Below are 20,437 nucleotides of genomic sequence, written 5' to 3'. Positions count from 1 at the left end.
TCTTGTTTAGTGATTACACTGAAGAATTTCCAGATAATATAAAAAATGGTATCTGGGATTTGCTTTAAAATAATACTGTGAGGGGGAGGGAGGTATATGAATGAATGCAGGCTGGCTTTGGGATGAAAACTGCTGAGACTGGTTGATGAACATATTAAGAATTCATTATACACTATTCTCTCTTGAGTATGTTTGAAATTTTCCATAATTAAAAAAATTAAAATGGTGCACCTGAGGAATGGCACTAAAATAAGAGAGACAGAAGATACTGCCTTCATTTTAAATCATTCTAGTTTTCTAATTCATTTCAACCACACGTATGAATTCTGTTTAAAAGAAAAAATTAGGATATTACAGTAAGTCCCTTACATACGAACCTTCAAGTTGTGAACTTTCAAAGATGCGAACATGCATTCACATGTCCAATCACATGTCAGTTCACGTGCATTATCACATGAGTGCATCCTCTACAAGTGGTTGTGCTTTTTGTGTTCTTTACTGTACAGTACTGTATAGAGTACAGTATCCTTATTTCAAGCTAGATCTGCAAAAGGACAACTTCACTGAACTCCTTGCTGTACAATATGAGGACCTTACTAATGAAGACCGGATGGAATTGGAGGCCCAGAGAAAGGACAAAGAGAGACAAGAGGAAGAAGTAAATGAAGAACTGAAGAGATTCACAACACAGGAAATGGCAAGGGGATTTTCTTTATTTGAGGAGGCACTTAGTTTTTGAGGCACAGGACCCAAAAGTACAATAGTACACAAAGCTCGCAGCAACTCTTCAGAATGCAATCCAGTGCTACCATGTCATCTATGACGAGAAATAAACAGCTTCTACCCAGACATCACCGGAACGTTTTTCAAGAGGGTAGATAGAATTGAATCCAGCAAGGAACCAGAACCTATGGCATCAACATCAGGCATGAGTGAAATTGCAGCTTGCCCTCCATCTCCTATTGCTGACGAGCCTTCAGCTCTACCATCTCCCACCTCTTCTCCCTCCTCCAGTCAGTAACTCTTCTTGCCTGTTCACTGGATGCCAGCCTCTGTATGCCAGCTGTTGTACTGTGCTACTGTACTTTTTAAGGTACTGTACTGTAAGGTTAAAAATGTTTTCTTTTTGTGTGTGTGTGTTTTATGTGTTATTTGTGTGAAAAGTATTATAAACCTATTACAGTACTATATAGCCGATTGGGTTAGTTGGATATCTAGGCTAACTCTGTTGGACTTACGAACAAATTGGACTTGGGAACAAATTGGACTTACGATCACGCTCTCTGAACAGAACTTGTTTGTTATGCAGGGGACTTACTGTATATAGATGATGAACATAGACTTTTGTTAGATTCCAGAATATCAGGCCTAGGTGATACTTTTTAAAGGTTAAAAGGCAATTTTAAGATATTGACAACTAGTGGGTACTCAATGGCTAATAACCTTATGGATTTATGTACATCAAAAGCAGAGATGGGGAATATGTATGAACATATTAATCAATACATTTCAGAAGGCTTACACAAATAAATTAATACAAAATAGAAAACCTTAAATGGTTTTTAAAGGAATGACCCATGGTTTATCTTTTAAGAATAATATTTTCCCATAAATCCTTTACTGGCATATTTGGACAGATCTCCCCACTAGGCAGACTACCAATCAGTTTCAGGTACAAGTTTTTTATGCTATTACGCCTACTTTCTTACATAGGTTCTGGGACACTAGAGTTCTGTAAGAATAGAAATTTTTAAGTGGTACAACAGATAACTGAATCCTGTGGAAAAACCATACAGAGACCAACTCTGCCAGAGCGACAGGAAAAACTTTTTGGCCTAAATCTAACAATATTTAATCAACATTAAAAGACCAAACCCTTTAAACACAGTTTTTATTAACAAAGAGTAAAGGTTTCTCATTTTTATTATTTCTCTTACCTTTAGAGTTGCTCCCACCCAAAAAGAATAACAGGTGTCGACAGGCTTATTAGGTCTTCCATGATAACCATTTTGCTGTCTCATTATACACCACCTCTTTATCCTGTTCAATTCTTTTTCTGAAAACACTTCTTCTAGTTTACCCATCAGGCACAGTGATGCAATGCCACAAAAAGTTGATCCTCCTGTTAATTAAAATCACACAATACTTTAAACTTATTAGATGTCTAGGAAAATAATATGAAATGATTGAAGGAAAAAAAGGTTAAACAATTCTAGAAAATAGTGAAATAAAAGTAAAATTAAAATACAATTATATTTCCAATTTATTACAACTTCACCTAGTGATTTCTATTAATTTCAGCTCTTTAAATAGATTGTTCCTAACATGCCCCATCCTGTAACTTTCCTTTTGGTGTTACAAATCGTGGCTGTATTCTCTGGTAAAGGAAAAGTGAGTGTTCTCTCTAGAAAATGCAAGGCAGCTATCACATTAAAAAATAAAAATAAAAATAAATAAATAAAAGGGTCACTGTAAGAACTATTTGGTCTTCAGAATTTTTCTCAAGGGGTGGGGGGAAGAGGGAGATCTATGTTAGTCATGAGAGAATTAAAAGTAAAACAAATTTATTATAACCTTTTAGAATAACTTCTATTTAGCAACTATCAATCTTATTTCCCTTTAATGACCTCCTAGTCTCAATTTTTCTTTCATGATAAGCTAGCCATGACTTCAGGTATTATTACATCATTAAATATAAAGTCTCTAAGAGAAAGTACATAATCTTTAGAATTACCAAGAAATAAATATGCATTCAATTGCTTCTCTCCAAAATAACTGTTAGGATTTTTTTTAAAGCAAACTGGCACAATTCAAAATAAAAATATTCTTTACTTTGCCCAAATGACCAGATATTTAAAATGACAATTTCTGAAGTAAGCTTGGGCTCTGAGTAGCCACACATAGTCATTACAAAGTCTATTCATTAAACTAAAATTTACTTATCAACATTTATCCCTGAGAGGTTCCTGTCTAAACAATTCTAAAAAACTAGTTCTAAAACCCTGGATTAAAAGTAGAATGTTAGAAGAGTGTTAGAGGCAGACATAAGAACAGTAAGAAAAGACAGATAACATTCTGTCAATAAGCACATTAAGAAAAAGCAGGCACAAGAACTCAATTAGAATATCCTTTTGGGGCTATAGAGGATTAGGTCAATGATTCCTACAAGCTTCAAAAAACTTCAAGAATATTACGTCATTATATTAAAGTACAATTTAAGAATTCCTTCTCATAATAATGATCTGAATTCATCAAGAAAAGATTAAATTGTGTTCATTATGCCCTGATTGAAGAAGGTTATGAAAATAACCTTCTTTATCGAAGGCATGTAAGAGTAAGAGAATATTAAGGCACATACAATAAGAGAAAGACTTCCATCTGAAATTGCTGAAAGTTTGCTACCTAAAGTGAAATGCTTCAGTTATGTGGATAATTAATGTACACAGAATACCTCAGTCATAAAAAAATCACAACTGGAGGGCACTGGTCGTCTCTTTACAAACTACCCCAGTTCTCCCAGTTGCAGGGAAAAGGAAGTGTTCCTGACTCTGGCTCAGTTTGCTATGATTTACTTATATTTTAACGTTTTGCTCCCATAAGGTTTTACGGCTCATTTTTAAACATTCTTTTAGTATCTATTTGTATCTACCAAATAATCTGAAAGAATTTATGTGCTTTGAAATGTTTAACTTAAGATGGTCAACAAACATACAGCTAAAGCAGAAAGCTAAGTAAACAGGTACACAAATAAATATACCATTTTACTCTTAAACACATGAAAAAGATAAAGTGAGGTAGACTCAAGGGAGCTGAATGCTTAGATGAAATCAGGCCAAATAAAGTTTAATACTTCTCTTCTGGATTAAGGAGTAGCGATATTTTAAAAGAATCATGGAATTAAATTAATATATCTGAACTTTTACATTATGAATCTCAAGAGAAAAAGTAGTTTCAATCCTAGCAAAGGAGGAAAATCTAATTCTTCCAAAGCACACAAACATTCTACCCTAAAACTGTACTATCATAAAAGAATCACTAGGATAAATAGAATCATAACATTTGATGATCATGGCCTAGAAGGGTACACTGTACCTCTTTAGTTTTCGTGACAAGTGGGCTAAAGGCTAAGCAGGTGTTGGAGAAAAGCAGTTGAAGTAAAAAGAAAAAGAAAACGGTATATTAAGTAGCATTTAGACTGCAGAATTAGGAGGAAAAGCACATGAAGAAATATCAAACTGTAGCAGAAGTACACATTCCAAATTCAGCCTTCCCACGTTTGGGATGCAGAGTGGAACACAGTATAACCAACTCATCAAATATTTACTGAACACCTACAATGTTCAAGGGCATATGGAGTATGACATAAATAAAACACGATCAGCTTACAATCTAACAGAAAATAAGGTAAACAGAGGTAGATGGTATGAATTAAGTATTACAGGAATACAGAAAAGGGAGAGATTGCTTAGGGCTAGCAGACACAAGAGACGAAAGACTTTACGATGAATGTGACAGTGAAACTAGGCATAGAAAGGTGGGTAAAATCAGAAGTTTAAGAAAAGGTAAATGAAGAGAAGCAGGTAAAGGGGAAGCATTTCAAGTAAAGGAAAAAGAATATTAGCAAAGTCCTGTGGTGAAAAGGCATGTAAGAACATTTGTAGAATACATTTTCTCTGCCACCTAGAGCGCATGGAAGGGATCTCTCACACGTGCATCTACAAAGCAAGGCTGGCACCGGACCAGGGAGAATTAAACTTAAGAGATTTAAATATGGACAGAATGGTACTGCTGAGCAAGCACAGGATTTCAAGACACTTACTTGATATGTAAGCCTCCTAGGTAGACGACTCACCTGCTCTGAGTAAAACGACAATAATTCCTGTGGTGGTTCTGTACTGTGTTAACTTGGCTAAGCTAGAGCTGTTTCCCAGAATCCCCTTCCTTATATGGTCTGAAGCTAGAGAAATCTGTGTGAGATCTCTAAGGTGGAAGTCAAGCAGCAGCCATTGCCCTGGTTGTGGTCACAGAAAGTAAGAGACAAGGGCAGAGGTCTGTGAGAGTCTAGCTTGCCCTTATTCTCCCATATACTTGGAATCCAAGTTCATTTTGCTTCTTGCTCTAGTGACATCAGGCCCACAAATGGATGTAAGAGCAACAGCCCTCCAGTCACATTCTGGCAGCTGCACATGCCTGGCTCTCCAGATTCCCCTTGCAAGGTCTCACTCATCCACCTGTGCCAGTGCTTCAGGAGAGCTTGTCAGTGCCTCTTCCCTGATCCACCAACTACCCCTTTCAGGGCCTTGCTTCTTCATCTTCTTCCATAACCATGTAAAATCTTACTCCTATAATAAATTCCTAGTCTGTAATATTCATAGTGATTTTGTTTCTGATTGAATCTGACTAATACAGATGTCCACTCTCAGAGGGCTGATATGAGGATTAAGTAAGAATAAATGGTAGCTGGCACAGAGCAGCTGCTTAATAAATAATTCTTTTCCTTTTAAGTCTGTAAAAGAGTATACACTGGTGACTAACAGAGGACTGGTGTGACTGGCAAGTTAAGAACAACAACAAAAAACAAAACAGGAGATTAAACACCCCGAATTCTGGACTTCTGGCTCTCTGAAAAATCGGTAGATGAGCATAGTTCCACATTCCTGAATAGCAAAAACAGACATGGGAGGAAGGAAAGAGGAGAATGATGATTTTTAAAAATGTGCAGCTTGAGAGATATAAAGGTAGCTATGCCTGGCAGCCACACACAAAAGGGGTATGCAGCTCAGAAGCAACAGTATAGATTTGGAGACAAAACGTGAGTGCCATCACCCCAGTGATGATTCGTACGAGAGAACCATCTGTGAGTCCATTCATCTATGTGCTACATGGTACAGGTGTGGGAGATATAACAGTGAATAAAAACAGGCCAAAACCTCTGTTCCCATGAGGCATATATTATGTGGAGACAGACAATAAACAAATAAATAAAATATAAGTGATATGGAGAAAAATAAAGCCAGAAAGGGGGATAGAGAATGGGGTATGTATATGTGGTTGGTTTGCAATTCTAAATAGGAGGTGTGTTTGTGGGTGGTTTGCAATATTAAGAAGCGAGCTTATCCAAAAATATCATTTGAGCCAATACCTGAAGGATGTGAAATGAAGCCAGATGTTTTCTAGGGATGGGAGTGGAGGATTCTATATAGAAAGAATAGCAAGTATAAGAGTCCTGATATTTAGAAAGATGAATGATCCAAAGAAAAGAAAGTTGGACTCATTAAGTAAGATAAAGAGGCAAGAGGAAGAAACAAAAATGGTGAAGGAGCCAGAAACAACTTGTCAGGAAGAAGGACAAGAAGAGGAATGTGATGTTTCAAGAAAGAAGGGGGAGAAGGTAACAGCTTTAATTGCTTCAATAAATAGAAGATGAGGAATGAGGAAAAGTCGCTGGATTTGAAATGTAGATCATTGATGACTTCAAAAGAAAAATTTCATTTAAGTTGCTGAATCTTACACAGAAAAATTAAAGAACAAGCCATTTATACTGAAGGGCAAACAGTATACCTGGACCACTATGCTAAAAAGATTAACAGTAAAAGGAGAAAAAAGGAGAACACAATGACTTCACAGAGTGCCCAAACTGCAGGACTATTTTGTAGAAAGAGGTTTCTCTTGTCAGTGTAGACACTGATAAGATAGGGAAGGGAGGCTATACCAAAGCCTTCTAGAGTTGTACTTCTCAGCCTATCTAACCTTACAGCACTCAAGAACACTGGAAATGTCCAACATTTATAGGACACACAGCAGTGCCCTAAGGAGCGTGCTCCTGACCAGAGGCCACCTAAATAGGAGCACCTCTAGACACCCAGGTCTTGACTGCCCCAAAGGCTGAGGGAGCACTAGCTTGGCAGGTCTACAGCCCATTTGCAGCACACAGTATACTGTGGCACCCTGAGTAGGAAGCCCTCCTCTAGAGCTTTAGACTTTAAACCTATCAAACCAAAAAGAGAGGTAAAAGGAAGATGTAAGCTTTTGGGCATGAACCACAGTCCATCAATGATGATCTTGTTGAGTGCAATCCTATTCGAGTCATACTGACTCAAAATCACTACTTGTGTGACTCAGCAAGACTTTTTTCCATCAGAGTATCATGTGTGAGTGGCCTTTTCTGTTTCATATATCAGAGAATGTAATCCCATTTTCTGGGGAACAACAGTGTCTGTTCCACACGTCTACTGCACTGCTAAGTACCTCCTCAGCCAGAGTGCCCGTTAACATCCTTCACAACAGTGAGCCCAGACCCTGTCTTCTCAGAAATTCTTACAGATGCCAGATTTCCTCTTTGTGCAACTATAAGTATATCCCTCCTTACCAAGTGGTGATGACAAATGACATAACTGCTATCGCCACCCCCAGTCTCATACAGACTCAGATACACATAAGAATCATGATGTTCTAATTATAGTATGGCTTCAGAGAAAATCCAAGACAGTCTTCTATAAGCCCTTTAGTAACACATATACTCTACAAATACCATCGAAGGTGGAAGTGAAAATGTGGGAGAGGGAGAAGATACCTGATAGGATAGGTCCTAGGGGAAGTGCAAGGAATATGTTTAAAAAATTTTTATACGTTTTATAGTTTACAAACCAGCTTCCCTCATATCTCTAACAATAATCTTAAAGAAAGATATAATTATTTCTACTCTGTTGATGAGGAAATCCTCAGAGAGATTAAGTGAAGAGCCTAAGTTGCAAAGCTAGTGTTAGGGCTGAGACCTGAATACTGATGTGTTCTTTCTACTCTATCATGCTAGCAGAGGGATGGACACAACAGGTGAGCACAAAAACACTGCTGTGATGAAGACAAACAAGTATTTCACTCATAGAGCCTCCCTGATCCTGGCTCTTTTTTTTGGTTGTTTTTAAAAAGGAGCATGGAAGTATATTTACTTCTATGTGATATTTTCCACTTGAAAGAGTTCAGGTTACTGACATGCTGACGAACTAAGTGACTACACTGCTCACTCTTCTGGTTCTGCCAAAACTGATGAAAAAAGTGAGAGGAGAGATTGTATTAATGTATGTAGTGAACATATGCTATGTGGCAAAGTGTTTTATCACTATGACTTAGGACAATTATATTAATGAAGGTAAAAAATTTTTTTCTTCACAAATTCATTGATTCATGTTTAATATTCTGTATTTAGTTTTTTAGTATGACACCAAAGAAGAAAACCTGCTGTTTTCTAACAATATCTTAAATCATCCCAAGATGTTATCATGCAGCTAACAGGTGAAAAGATTACTCGAAAATACTGTTTGAACATTCTGGTCTGAATAATCTCTAAATGATTACTGACCGAGAAGAGACTCAAGTTGGCACAACAGTGTCAGCAGAGAGAAGTAGGAAAGAAGATAATCAGGCTGCATCAAGGGTTGAGACAAACTTCTGAGGTCCTACATGTTGAAGATACCATGATGTTATTTAAAGGAACAAAAGGAACTACATGGTCATTTATTTTAAGATGCCTTACCATGAGATTCAAGTCCAGCTCCTTGTGCCAACCCATTGTCATAGGACTGAAAAAAAAAAATGTTCAGTTTAACAGGGAGACAGTAATAAATAAATGTTATCATTATGCTAATTTTGTCTCAATTTAATTTTATTTCTCCTTTATAGCTTTCAAAATATGCACTCCTTAACACTGATATATATACATTACCAAATGTAAAATAGATAGTGGGAAGCTGTTGCATAGCACAGGGAGATCAGCTTGGTGCACTGTGACGAACTAGAGGGGTGGGATGGGGGTGGGGTGGGAGGGAGGCTCAAGAGGGAGGGGGTATGGGGATATATGTATACACACAGCTGATTCACTTTGTGGTACAAAAGAAACTAACACAACATTGTAAAGCAATTATACTCCAATAAAGATTTATTAATAAATAAATAAACGAATAAATAAATAAATAAAAGGGGGGGAAGCACTCTTTCGCACAATGAAGTAGGCATTTTCAAGTACATGATCTTGTCTTATTCACCAAGCCAAATCAGTAAATGCATATGCTAGGCATATTGTGAGAATAGTCTCTTCAAAGATGGCACCTGTGTATTTAATTTCTACCCAATAAAAAGCCGCAAGCTTTATTCCTTTCCCACTTGCAAATATATATGAGTTTAAGGAAAGTATAAGGATTTTATACTCATATAACATTATAAACACAAATCTATTTTGAGGCTTTTGGGTAGCTGCAGATAATGGTACCTGACTAAATTTGAATCTCCCCACATATCCCACAAAATCAAAACAGGATAAGAACAGAACTGCGTAAAATGGAAACCTTATCAAAGCTAGAAGACATGCTCAAACTTCAAATGACCTGTCTATAGAAAAAGAAACATAAAATCCCACACTCCTGACACACTTTTGCAGAGAGCAAGGGCAATCTATGAAAAATTGTGAGGGAGAAAGAGAAGGGGAGCTGATGGCAGGTCTGAGATTACCTAAAATCACTGGCTCAGAGGGAAAGGCCACCTTAAGTGTGAAATACAAGTAATCCTTGCTTTGCACAGTTTCAATGTACACAAATTCCAGGTACCATGGCTTAAGTAACACAGTATGGTTCAAATTTCAGTAATAAACAGTATATTAACTGTGAGCAATTGCATAAAGTACAAATTTGCTGCTAGCTCCTCAGTCCACAAATCACTACATAAATAATAAATGTGTATCACAATCAGTGACCAATCACATCACTTTTTTCAAAGTCTGTTAATAACTGGTTATCGAACACGTTATTCAGTTCACACACAGCAACGTATGTGGTTGTGCTGTCTCTTTGTTTTTTAGTGATAAACCCACATGATGTTTTACAAAAAGTCATAACCAAAAAAGGAGACTGGCCACCAAAGATGAAAGTGCTGTAAAGAAATGAAAAGCAGTAACACTAAAAGTGAAAATGAGATCAAACAGTAATAGAAGAAACAGCTATCATGACAGTGCTGGCTGTTTGAGACTAGATATGCAGTCAGAAAAATTAAGTCAAGGCAAAATACCTACACGATTTAGGAAAGTGGCTGTGATGAAAAAGATGAAGATGTTCTACAGAAGTGATGCTGGCAAAACTTCACATAAAAGGAACTCTCAGGGGCTTCCTAGGTGGCATAGTGGTTGAGAATCTGCCTGCCAATGCGGGGGACACAGGTTCGATCCCTGCTCCAGGAAGATCCCACATGCTGCAGAGCAACTAAGCCCATGCGCCGTAACTATTGAGTCTGCGCTTTAGAGCCCGTGAGCCACAACTATTGAGCCCATGTGCTGCAACTACTGAAGGCCACGCGTCTAGAGCCCATGCTCTGCAACAAGAGAAGCCACAGCAATAAGGAGTCCGCGCACCACAACGAAGAAATAGCCCCTACTCACTGCAACTAAAAAGAAGAAAGCCCGCGCATAGCAAAAAAGACCCAACACAGCCAATAAAATAAAATAAATAAATAAATTAATTAATTAAAAAAATGTTTACAAAAAAAAAGGAACTCTCAGATATTTCACAACAATGGAAACGGAAAGGACAAAATGCTGGAAGCTGATACAAACTCAGAAAAGAGTATGATCATTTACCAACACAGAAAAGATGCCTGCTCCAAGTTATTTAACGAGAAGAAGACAAGGGGCGCTGTTCAAACTACTCTTAATGAATGTTTTACACAGAAAACACTTTAATTTTCAATATTGCTAATGTTTTAAATTACAGTGTACTAATAAATAAATATTGGTTTTACCATTAAAAAATTCTCTATACATTTATAACTGACAGTAAAAGTTTTTATTGTTTTGGCAAAAAATTATAAAGGTCACAGAACAAGTGTCATTTTTCCCACCGATGATTAAGATCACCCTGCATCATTTCAGCCTGCATGACCATCATTACAGTCGGGCACTACCAGGCAAAGCGAGGATGTGTGTACTGTAGGAGCTCTAGTAACACTGAGCACTGACTACAGGGAGCGGACCGAGTAGAGTGTGCAAGTCAGGGTGGCAGCGTTCAATGGGCATAACTCTGGTGAAGACAGTTAAAAAGGAAGGGAGGAGGGGCCCTTTGAAGATCAGATAATAAAGGAAAACTCCAAAGAGCAAAATTTAAAAACCCACTAATGATTAAACAGAAAAAGACAAATCTACACAAAGTAACTCTGAGATGAAAACACATCAATCAGAATGAAAACATCTCAGTATAGGAAAATCTGACTTCACCTCCCCAAAATAGTGACAAAGCAAAGGAAAACTGCAATACAGCACCCTAAACTCAACTGCACTTTGAATATGAAAAGAGATTTAAAGTTTAAAAATGAAAAGGATATACAGTAGCAAGAAATAAAAATGATTTCAGGAAAAGATAATAAGGGACATTTTAAAAAGGCTGAAAACAGCCAAGAGAATAAAAATGAGATAAAGAAGTGAAAAGGGTCAGAGAGAAAGTGGCTGAAATGAAAGATAAAGAAAGAAAATACACAAAATTGGAATACCTAAAGAAAAAGGAAAAATAATGGGTTACAAGCAGGGGTCAGCAAACTAGGGACTGCAGGCTAAATCTGGCCTGTGGCCTGGTTCTGTACAGTTCTAAAGTTAAGAAAATGGTCAATCTCACTCCTAACAAAATACATGCAAATTAAAAACACACTGAGATATCATTTTTCACCCACCAGACTGGTAAAAGTAAAAACAGTGTGACAACACATTCTATTGGTGAAACTGTGTGGACATAGGCACTCTTATATACTGATGGGAAAATAAATTGGTTCACAGTTTTTGGAGAGAAAATGGGCAATATCTAATAAAACTGATGTATGCATTTACTTTTTGATCAAGCAATTCCACTGCTAGGAATTTATTCTGAAGATACCTCCCCAGCAATACATAAGCACACCTGCAGAAGGTATTAATTTCAACACTGTTCGCATTTGGAAAATATGTACCCTATATATAGAACAGTTGAAAAAACTATGACGTGCACATAATGGAGTATTATGAAGCTGTTAAAAAAAAAAGAATGAGGAAAATTTCTATGACCTGATATAGAGTGGTTTTCAAGCTATATTGTTAAGTGAAGAAAGCAAACTGCAAAAAACTACTATTGTGAGTAAGAAAGGAGAAATTAAAATGTACATATCTCGCTCTGTGGTGACCTAAACGGGAAGGAAATCCAAGGAAGAGGGGTATATGTATACATGTGGCTGACTCACTTTGCTACACAGCAGAAACTAACACAACATTGTAAAGCAACTATACTCCAAAAAAAAAAAAAAAAGTACATATCTGTTAATCAAAAAGAAGTATTACTGGACTACCCAAAAACTAATGAGAATGTTTACATACAGAATGGGAACAAGGTGGTAAACATGGGAATTAGGAAGGGGGTGGAGATAGAAGGAACAGGAATCCCTTGTGAGTTACACACCTATGAATATAACTTTTTGTATAGTTATAATTTTCAGAACCAAGTTAATATTTCACTTACTAAGGTAATAAAATTAAGAAAGGTGGGTGGGGGGAATCCTAAAATAGAATCCAAACAGAAACAAACAACTTTATTTCAAATAAATAACATAAACATACTAAAGGTTGGGGGTGGGGTGGTGGTGGAGGGAATAAAAGAGGTAACTCAAGTGTTTCTTAAATATAACATTTTGACTATACACCCTCAGGCTATAAACAAAGAGAACCAATGCATTCTGGATAACAGGAGCCCGGTCTGTCACTGTCTGAGAAGGGAGTTACAAATGAAATGAGGAAGATTAAAATGAACCTAGTGGTCTTGGATTAAAATTTGAGGTTTTAGTATGAACTCATGGTTTTTGATAGACAGACAGAGAAAAAGATATAGATATGTGTATGGGGGATGCCTGTGTATACATATACATTTCCTACCTCTGAGAGAAGGGCTAGAAGCAATGATATCCCAGTACCAATGAGCACATTTTGTGCCCAAATCCTGGTTTCTAAACACCACCCTCCAATAAGAAGAGCTAGAAGTCCTTGAGGAAACAACAGATTTCAGAGCTGAGGCTGGGAAAATAAACTATGAACCTGGAATATCTTGTGCCAGAAAGCAAAGAGGTGCTCAAAGAATGAAAAGGACAACATATCAAAAGGGCACAAGAGCCTGCGTGAACAGGATTTTGCGGGCTGAATCTGGGACAACATTAAAATAAATAATGACAGTTGAATAAAAGAAGAATCTAGAGTCCATACTGAAATTAAATAAGTAAATAGATAAAGGTGAAGGGAAAACTTTTTGTTAACAGTAGAATTTTAACTGATAATTACAGAATGAATGATAGAGCTAGAAATCATCCATGCATACTAACACCAGTGGATAAAAGTTTGATGAGGGACAGGATATTTTACACAGTCTCCAAGTATCTCACCATGAGACACTAAATAATTACAAAGGGAGAAATGCTAACTTTACAGAGAAAAATCTGGCATACACCACCTTAACCAAGTGATCAAAGTTAATGTCATCAATAACAGGGCGAATCAACATGTTGCATCCTCCAAATACAGTGCACTGAAAACGTGGTATTATTTTTGCAATATTCATGCCAAAATGCATATAACCCACCTTTGTCTATAACATAAATCTCCTTTCCTCTTAAAACTCCTTTAGGTTTGTTCTTTCTACCTTCACGGGCTTTTAAAAAATTTGTGCTATTGTAGATTCTATAAAATCTGATTTACATTCACAATTCAATTAAAAATAACTCCATTCCTCTAAGAACTTACATTTTCATTCTGAAATATGGACTAGTAAAAGTTGAACTAATAGCCTAAAATATTCTAATCTATAAAATAAAAATTTCATGTTTAAGAAGTAAAATAAACCTGGGAAGTAGCCCTTCTATTTCTCTGGTTTTATATGAAACACTGAAAAGTAGAGCAAAGGATAATTCCGGTTGAGACTAAACTAAGTTTTCCTCACTATTGTTGATAAAAAGACTAAATTGTATTGTGTGAAAGAATAACATTTCTACTTGATATTCTCTTTAAAATAAACCTTAGATTAAAAAAAAACCAAACACATAAAGGTATTAAGAAACCAAAAGTGATCCAAAAATCTATTGTTAGTCCAATCTTGCTAGTCAAAATGGCTTAAGGAACCCACACCTCACACCCAATATAGGAACAATCTCACCAAGGGCACCATAATTCTCTTTTATGCTTAGCTGCGACTTCCCAATGACCCCTACTAGGATAGGCTATCAATATTCACCTTTGAGATTCTACTATATTTTGCTTCTAAGATTGACTAATTTCTTTCTGCTAAAGACATTGTTTCTTTGGATACAATCAGGTTACATTTAAAATTTAATGGCTAAAGAGTCAATTTGTCCTTGAAGATTATTTTTATATGGCTATTCTGATATATGATGTACCCAGAAAGCAATCTTATTACCCTTATTTCCAAATTACTACTAGAAGAGACGAGGCTTGCGCCAGCCCCCATATACTAGCAACAATAACCTAAAACAAAGAGTAAATTTATCAACATAACTCACCATACTTCTTCTAATATAGCTGATGGCTTTTTTCATATCCATGCCAGACCAGTTGTTGAGCATATAGCAAATACAGGAAGCACAGTATACAAATCGCATGTCATTTTCACTGCCTTCAGGTACTGCACAAAAACTGAAAATAATAACCATATGATTTATTGTAATATAATTTATTTTTTTGTAGGGGGGCTTGGTTAGAAACACTTACTTCATGTCTTCACTCAGAAAAATCTATCACTAAATATGGACTTAAAAACCATATACCACTTGTATTATTAAATAAAGAATAGGACTATTAACTTGAATAACATGAAATTACTTCTAAATCATCACTCTATTCCAAAGTTCTGATTTCTGGGTAGCTTAACACACTACTGCAGTTACTCCTTCCCTGATGCCACCACTCAGAGTAAGTTTATTTGCTCTCAGTCATAGTAAGCTGTGGCACAGTGGCTTGAGAATTAAAAGCAGGAAAAGTAGCAGGTAAAACCTGGGAACTACTGGGTAGTAAGAAATTCTCAAGCCCAGTTTTGCATATGTGAAATTTCTTCTTAATGTATATATATGTAACCATTAATTAACTGATGATATTAATTTTCACCTATTTAATTAGTTTTAGAGAAGTATGTAATAGTCTGCATTTCATATCTATTCTTTTATTTATAAACAAAGATAAGATAGCAGTAACCAAAGATTATAATGAAATATTAAGAAATTAGTCACATGTACTTGCTGAGGTAAATATTTAGTTTTATAGTATTTCCAATTAATGCCAATTTATCTTACGTTTCCACTAATTTTCCCCTCATCGAGAGCAGTATTTTTAAAATATTGACAGGAAAATAGAGACAACAGTAGATGGAGTACAGATATAACAACATGGCAGGATCTGTTTGCAAAGTCTTTCCTTTACACAGCATCACTACTGCTCTATCACTTCCTAGACTTAAAAAAAATGTTTCATCTTAAAATTCTTTTTTTGTTAGACAAACCATTCAAACCATCAAATATTAATGAACTTCTTTTTCTATCCTTTAAAAACACCATGGAAACTACCTACACTTGAATATAATATAATATTCAATGTTCATCCCTCTTCCCCACATCACTATGTTTTAAGGCATAAGGTTTAGATTAAATGTATGCCTGCTTCAAAGTGTTCATTTTTTTACCCAAAAGGTAAATTAAAGTAGATCCTAATCCTGAAACTATTAAACTATTAAACCATTTATTATGGCTCTATTGTCTCCTAAGAAAGAATGGAGTTCCGTTACTGTGATTACTTTTATTTTCATTCACATAAGAGTTTATGATAAATTCCACAGTTCTAGTTTAGTACTACATCCATTTTTAGTTCCAAAAGATTTTTCTAAAAAAAAAAGTAACAAAGAATGACCCGTACCTTCCATCTTCTAGCTGAAGCGCTCTCAAGCCTGCTAAGCAAGCTTCTTTATTTACTCGGCTTAGGTCGTCTCCAAGAATAACTAGGCATGAAAGGCCAGTGTAGGTCATTGCTATGTGGCCACTATCATAAGGATGAGCTGTTCCAGGATTCTAGATTCGAAATTAATATGTTAATTAGAAAACTGAAATCTTATTTCATTATGCAACTTGACAAGAGGTTTCAGTAAACAGTAAAATTAAATCTTTTTTATACCGATTTGTATAGACATTTGATAGAGAAAAACAAAACTCAATTTCATATATGTCTCAACGTAAGTATTATCACATACTTTCCAGGCTACATAATTTTAAAATTTATCCTCAAGCTTTATGGAAGTAGATCTGATATTGAAATAAACCAAATTATTTCAACTTCCTATATGACCAACCATATCACTTATAAGTCTTACAAAGTTGGAAAAGCATGTAAAAATAATTATTTTTTATGCCATACTAATATAAATATCACAGTAGTAATTACCATTTAAAAACACTACGAAACAATACAGTTGAAAAATCTTTTTCTATTCTCATATAGTTTAATTATTTGAGTCTAATAATCTTAACACAGAATAGCAAATGACAAAAAAATGCAGAGTTCAAGATACTAATATTGAAAAATTCTCTAGAAATAAAATAATCGAACCTTTAAAGTTTAAATCCAAAATGAGTATTGACTGCAAAAAGTGTTTTGTGAAGACTGTTAGACTAGTAATTGCCCAAGCAGAACTGGGAAGTCAAAGTAGGAAACTCATATAACCAGAGTATTTATTGGATTAGTTTCATTGATTTGACTATTTCAACAAAACTAAAAAGAACAGTTATCAAAGATCTCTTAAGGTTTATAAAACATGTGACTCCTTGGAGGAAATCCTGTAGAGACTCCAGTTGGCATTGGGCTAGATAAAATTAATTTAAAAACTTATTAAAGTAAAAGTAAAAATGTAAAGCCACGTAACTTTACATTCCACAATATACAAAGCATTTAAAGTTTTATAATTATTTTCAAATAAGCAGCTAATCCTGTTAATCGATTATTTTAAAAAGATGATTTCACTTAAAAAAGGTAAAATTTCACATTGTACTAATTTATTTCACAGTTTAAGAAAGTTTTAATTTTGATAGAATAAGAGTGTATTTTAAATACATCTTTCTCATAGGATTTCCTTCTGTTTTAATTTGAGGTCATCAATAATTGCTTTAAATACTAGAATAACTGCTCATAATACTAGAAAGTTAAAATGAAGCTTGTAGCAAGATTTTGGTTAAAACAGACTTCTGCTTTCTACAATAAATGTTAACTTCTACACTACTGAAAGGCATCAAATCCTGGCTCTACTACTCATTGGCTTGCTTCATTTTTCTCACTCAGGGAAATGGAGATATTAGTACCTACTTCACAGGGTTACTGTGAGGATTAAATATAATTACTGTCTATACAGATGCTGATTATCTTACTGATGATGATGCAAGTGCAAGGCAAACATCAAAAGGGCCACTACTTCTTTGGAGTCTTGACCCAAAGGTCTTGAAATCACCGGTGACTTAATGAGAATACTTTCCTGCTCACTGACCTTCTGTAGTTCTTCACAGAGTAAGCTGGTAAGGTATTCAATATCCTCTATAATCTGAACTCACCCACCTATCCAGCCTTACATATACAACTCCTTATATGGTCTCACAAATATGACAAGCAAATTTTCATCGTAGTATTTCTTTCATTCTGAGTTCCTCCTTAGAACTCAAGCTCTAATACTCCTAGATATTCTATTCTATATTTATAATCACCTTCTTAGAACTCCTGTAACATTTCATTTTTTGGTACTTTAAATATCTGCTACGTTAAAAGCACTGTGGAGAATCCGAACATAAATCAAATGTGGACCTTAACCTTGAAGGTAGAAGAGGTCTACCTGAATAAGTACAGTACAAAGTAGAATGTAGTGTCATGATGGAGATACAATTATACATGGATAAAAAATTTTTTTCTGCCGCAGAAGAGGAGCTTGGTTAGGTACAAATGAAGAGAAAGCTTTACAGGTAGAAGAAAAAGTAAAATTAAAGCAGAGAAGGAAAATTCCAGGCTATATAGCATGTGTTAAGGACAGTACATAATTTAATAGAGAATATGGATTTGTTGAAGGAAAACAGTGAGAAAAGAGCGCTGAAAGGATCCATTAGTGTTTCTCAAAGTGTTCTATGATCACTAAAGGTCCTGAGCATTTTTTAGGTAAGTCAATGGCCCATCGGTGGTTTCAGAAGAAAAATCAGTGATACTATTTTATTTATATTCTGTATTAGAAAATCATATGCGCCTCCCCAGATTCTTAGTTTCATCCGTCTCTTGGATTCTCACCCACCACCCTAAGTAACAAGTCCTTGTGGCTCTATATGATTTCACCTAGAATATATATTCTCTAGCTCCTTCTACCACTCAAGATTCAGATCAATGCAACACAGAACGGAGTGGGACCTAGCTTCCCCAGAAAATGCCAGGGTCTCGATGAATTAAGGGCCAAAAATGGGCTTCAGGGGACTGTGACTCAAGGCACAAAATGGTTTCTTCTTAAATTTTATCCTTGTTATTTCGAAAATGCCTTGGGAGGGGGTGAGGGGAGTAAGGGGACTGTCTCTTAAAAGTAATGTTATCAAAGAACTGTTTTACTCCAACAAGTGTAGGTATACATCTGTAAAGGGTATGGTGCTGTATAATGGTCATTACTACTGTCATGACTTTTAGATATCCTGTCCACTATGACTAAATGGAGAGCTACCTTCATTCAGGACTGGCTTAAGTTGGAAAGTATTATAGGTATGGGAAAAAAAGGACTATTTTTATGGATCTTTTGTTTCTAGATTCTATGCTAAAAGCAATGGGCATACATGATTGGAAACATACGACTTTGACACAGGCATGCAGGTCTACAGCTTAAGGCAAGGGAAGAAAGCTGAAGCAGTGCCTCTATCAAATCATGTCACCTTCTCCAAAATCACTGCTATTTATTCCAAAATTTTGAAGCAGAGTATGGAAACACTGGCAACATGCCATTTACCTTCAGCTTGGAACCGGATATAAATCTTGATATACTCAGTGTAGCCAGAAATCGGCTTGTAACCATTACATAAGCAGACTGACCCCTATCAAGGAAAAAGTTTCTATTTTGTGAGGTCTTTTCCCACAAAATGATGAAGTTTTTCTCTGCCTTTAATTGTAAAAAAATATTTTGTACACAGATGAAACACCTACAAAAGTTTGGGGTCTGCTTTTTTGAAGAAGAAAAAACTTCTCATATATTAGCACTCACTGTTTTCTATATGTGCATGTGCTGGTACCAAAGCCTCTGCCTATAACCCTGTAGACAGTCTGCCTACTGTCATGAAGGTCATCATAACTCATCACTACTTGGGTCTCCAATCACTGCCTTAGCAAGAGGTTTTTATTTCATTACTAAGAAATATGAACCAAATATAAAGTCCTTCTGTAACACATGGTTCATTGTTCTTAGAGAACAAGTATCATGTACTTGAGTGCTTTATTTCCATTTTCTCCAAGAAATCACCAATAATTTTTACACACACACATGTGCAACAGTAAGAAAGACATAATTTTTGTAACAACAGGAATTTCTGTGTGCCTATATACGGAGCATTCTTCCAGGAAGTAAGGTGGGTGCAGGTTTCCCTTAAAAAGTTCCAGTTCATAACACATTTTATTAGACAGTATTTAGCTACACTGAAACCTGGAGGCCTGGTTCTTTCTGTATACGTTCTTAGTTTTCTTTCTTACTAAAATCTCTCCACTCCCCCTCCTCCTTCCTCCTAACCCAAACACAACTAACCTTTGATGGATTGAATGGAATACCAAGGTATGAAGAGCCTCGGAAACCACAGCGATTTAGATTTGATCCTGAAAAATAAAAACATGTACTTATTTAAAGTGTACCTTATTTTTGTACAGATTGTAAAGCAGTTCAATTATACAATCTCTCAGAAACAGAGTATTTTAGTACAAAAGCTTTGTCACTGTCTCCATTTTCATGCTAGCTAACATTAATATTTGCTCTAGGAGCTTTATGGGCATTTCTTCATTTAATTTCCAAACCAGTCCAAACCAAAATAATGACTTCCTACCATGTACCTTTAATTTAAGCCTACCTCACTGAGTACAACATGCTTTCATACTTTTCCTAAATGACCATTTTTCATGTGATCAACACATTCAATCCCTCATGCTATATAGAACAGAAAGCAGAAGCCCAGATGTTAAGTGACATGTTCAAGGTATATAGCTGGTTAGCAACACAAAAGGATGTAGAAACCTAATGTCCCATCCAGTGTCTTTTTACTTTAATTCATGACTTCTTTACAGGGGAGCAAGGTAAAGGTATAAACTGCTCTACAGTCACAGAAAATACATGTACTTTGTATTTTAGTA

General features: G+C 35.8%; 1 protein-coding gene across 4 annotated transcripts in view; it reads right to left on the bottom strand.

The window, feature by feature from the left end:
- The window catches only part of PGGT1B (protein geranylgeranyltransferase type I subunit beta), a 58,405-nt gene that overhangs the window by 21,571 nt on the left and 16,397 nt on the right, over positions 1-20,437 (bottom strand). For all 4 annotated transcript variants that reach the window (XR_009053999.1, XR_009054003.1, XR_009054002.1 and 1 more), the window contains exons 3-7: positions 19,842-19,909; positions 15,962-16,113; positions 14,560-14,692; positions 8,534-8,579; positions 1,938-2,122 (exon numbers count right to left, since the gene is read on the bottom strand). Coding sequence is in view for 1 of the 4 variants with exons in the window: in XM_057737188.1 (XP_057593171.1) it covers positions 1,938-2,122; positions 8,534-8,579; positions 14,560-14,692; positions 15,962-16,113; positions 19,842-19,909 (584 nt within the window). In the remaining 3 variants the exon portion in view is untranslated. The remainder of the gene's footprint in view (positions 1-1,937; positions 2,123-8,533; positions 8,580-14,559; positions 14,693-15,961; positions 16,114-19,841; positions 19,910-20,437) is intronic.

The sequence above is a fragment of the Hippopotamus amphibius genome, chromosome 1 (assembly GCF_030028045.1).
Source record: "Hippopotamus amphibius kiboko isolate mHipAmp2 chromosome 1, mHipAmp2.hap2, whole genome shotgun sequence".
NCBI lineage: Eukaryota > Metazoa > Chordata > Mammalia > Artiodactyla > Hippopotamidae > Hippopotamus > Hippopotamus amphibius.
This window is presented reverse-complemented; position numbering and strand designations above follow the sequence as displayed.